The sequence below is a fragment of the Echinops telfairi genome, unplaced genomic scaffold (genome assembly GCF_000313985.2).
Source record: "Echinops telfairi isolate 266 unplaced genomic scaffold, ASM31398v2 ScPeMD7_7469;HRSCAF=8507_1, whole genome shotgun sequence".
Classification (NCBI taxonomy): domain Eukaryota; kingdom Metazoa; phylum Chordata; class Mammalia; order Afrosoricida; family Tenrecidae; genus Echinops; species Echinops telfairi.
The window spans coordinates 151,072,120-151,073,143 of NW_022111373.1; the positions used below are offsets into that span (position 1 = coordinate 151,072,120).

The 1,024-nt window shown below is 59.0% G+C and overlaps 1 protein-coding gene across 1 annotated transcript in view; it reads right to left on the reverse strand.

Annotated features, from left to right (window-relative positions):
* ADCY2 (adenylate cyclase 2) overlaps positions 1 to 1,024 on the reverse strand; it is a gene marked incomplete at its 5' end in the record, with an annotated part of 199,999 nt that overhangs the window by 82,687 nt on the left and 116,288 nt on the right. Inside the window, one exon of the mRNA XM_004698421.2 lies at positions 79 to 317. Within this exon, the coding sequence (XP_004698478.2) occupies positions 79 to 317 (239 nt within the window). The remainder of the gene's footprint in view (positions 1 to 78; positions 318 to 1,024) is intronic.

Sequence of the window (1,024 nt, forward strand, 5' to 3'; positions counted from 1 at the left end):
GGGGTGGGGCTACCACGAACGGACCACCCCTCCCAGAAGAGCCCAGGGAGCTGGTGACATGGCCCGATGGGCACTCACTTGATGGCTTCACACATGTCCAGCCCCATCTTCACACAGTTCTTGGCATGGTTGGGCAGGGAGATGGGCAGGCCGGACACGCAGTAGTAGCAGTCCCCCAGGATCTTAATCCGCATGCACTCGTTCTCCTGCGGGAAGAACACGTGTCCACCCAGGGCCCTGGACGTGCCCATGTCACCAGAGCCCCCTATGACCTCCTGCTGCTGGCCAGCAGGCCACGAGGGGGACCCAGGACCCAGCTGGGGACACAGGACCCAGAGGGTCCCCCTTCATCACCCCCTCACCCACATCCCCTGGACAGAGCAGGAGCATTGCAGACAGGTGCAGGGAGGAAAAGGAAGCCAGGGGAGAAGAGTGTGTGTGTGATGTGTGTGTGTACATGTGTGTGCACGCATGCGCTCACATACTTCTAAGGTGGCCGGGAGCCCAAGAAAGGCGACCTTTCTCTCCTAAGGCAGACAACACCAGGGAAGAGCCACAGGCCGTCACACAGGCAGTCCACTCCCGGACAGAGCTCACCCCATTAGTAAGAGCCGCAACCAGAGGGTGAGTGCGCTACGACTCAGAGCCCAGGGCAGCCTCCGGTGGGCGGGCGGGTGGTTGGGCAGGCCGTGGCCAGCAGGCCTCCCTCAGTCCTGACTCGAATCCGAAGTGCAGTGAGCCACAGCCACTGGGCGCTGAAAGCCTCATTCTGACCTTAAGCGGATCCTTTCCTGATAAAGTCCATACACCCGCCTTGCTTCTTAGCCGGGCTGTTTGTATCCCAGTGAACTGGCTGCATGCCTGTGCACCAGGCCTGTCCTCCACCAGGTCCTAATCTCCCTAACCCGCTCAGAAAAGCTGTTAAGATACTTGGATGCAAAAAACACACAACACACACCTTGCCCCTGACACTAGCACAGGCTTATGCAAACTGAATAAGTTTGGAGGAAAAACACCATCAAGG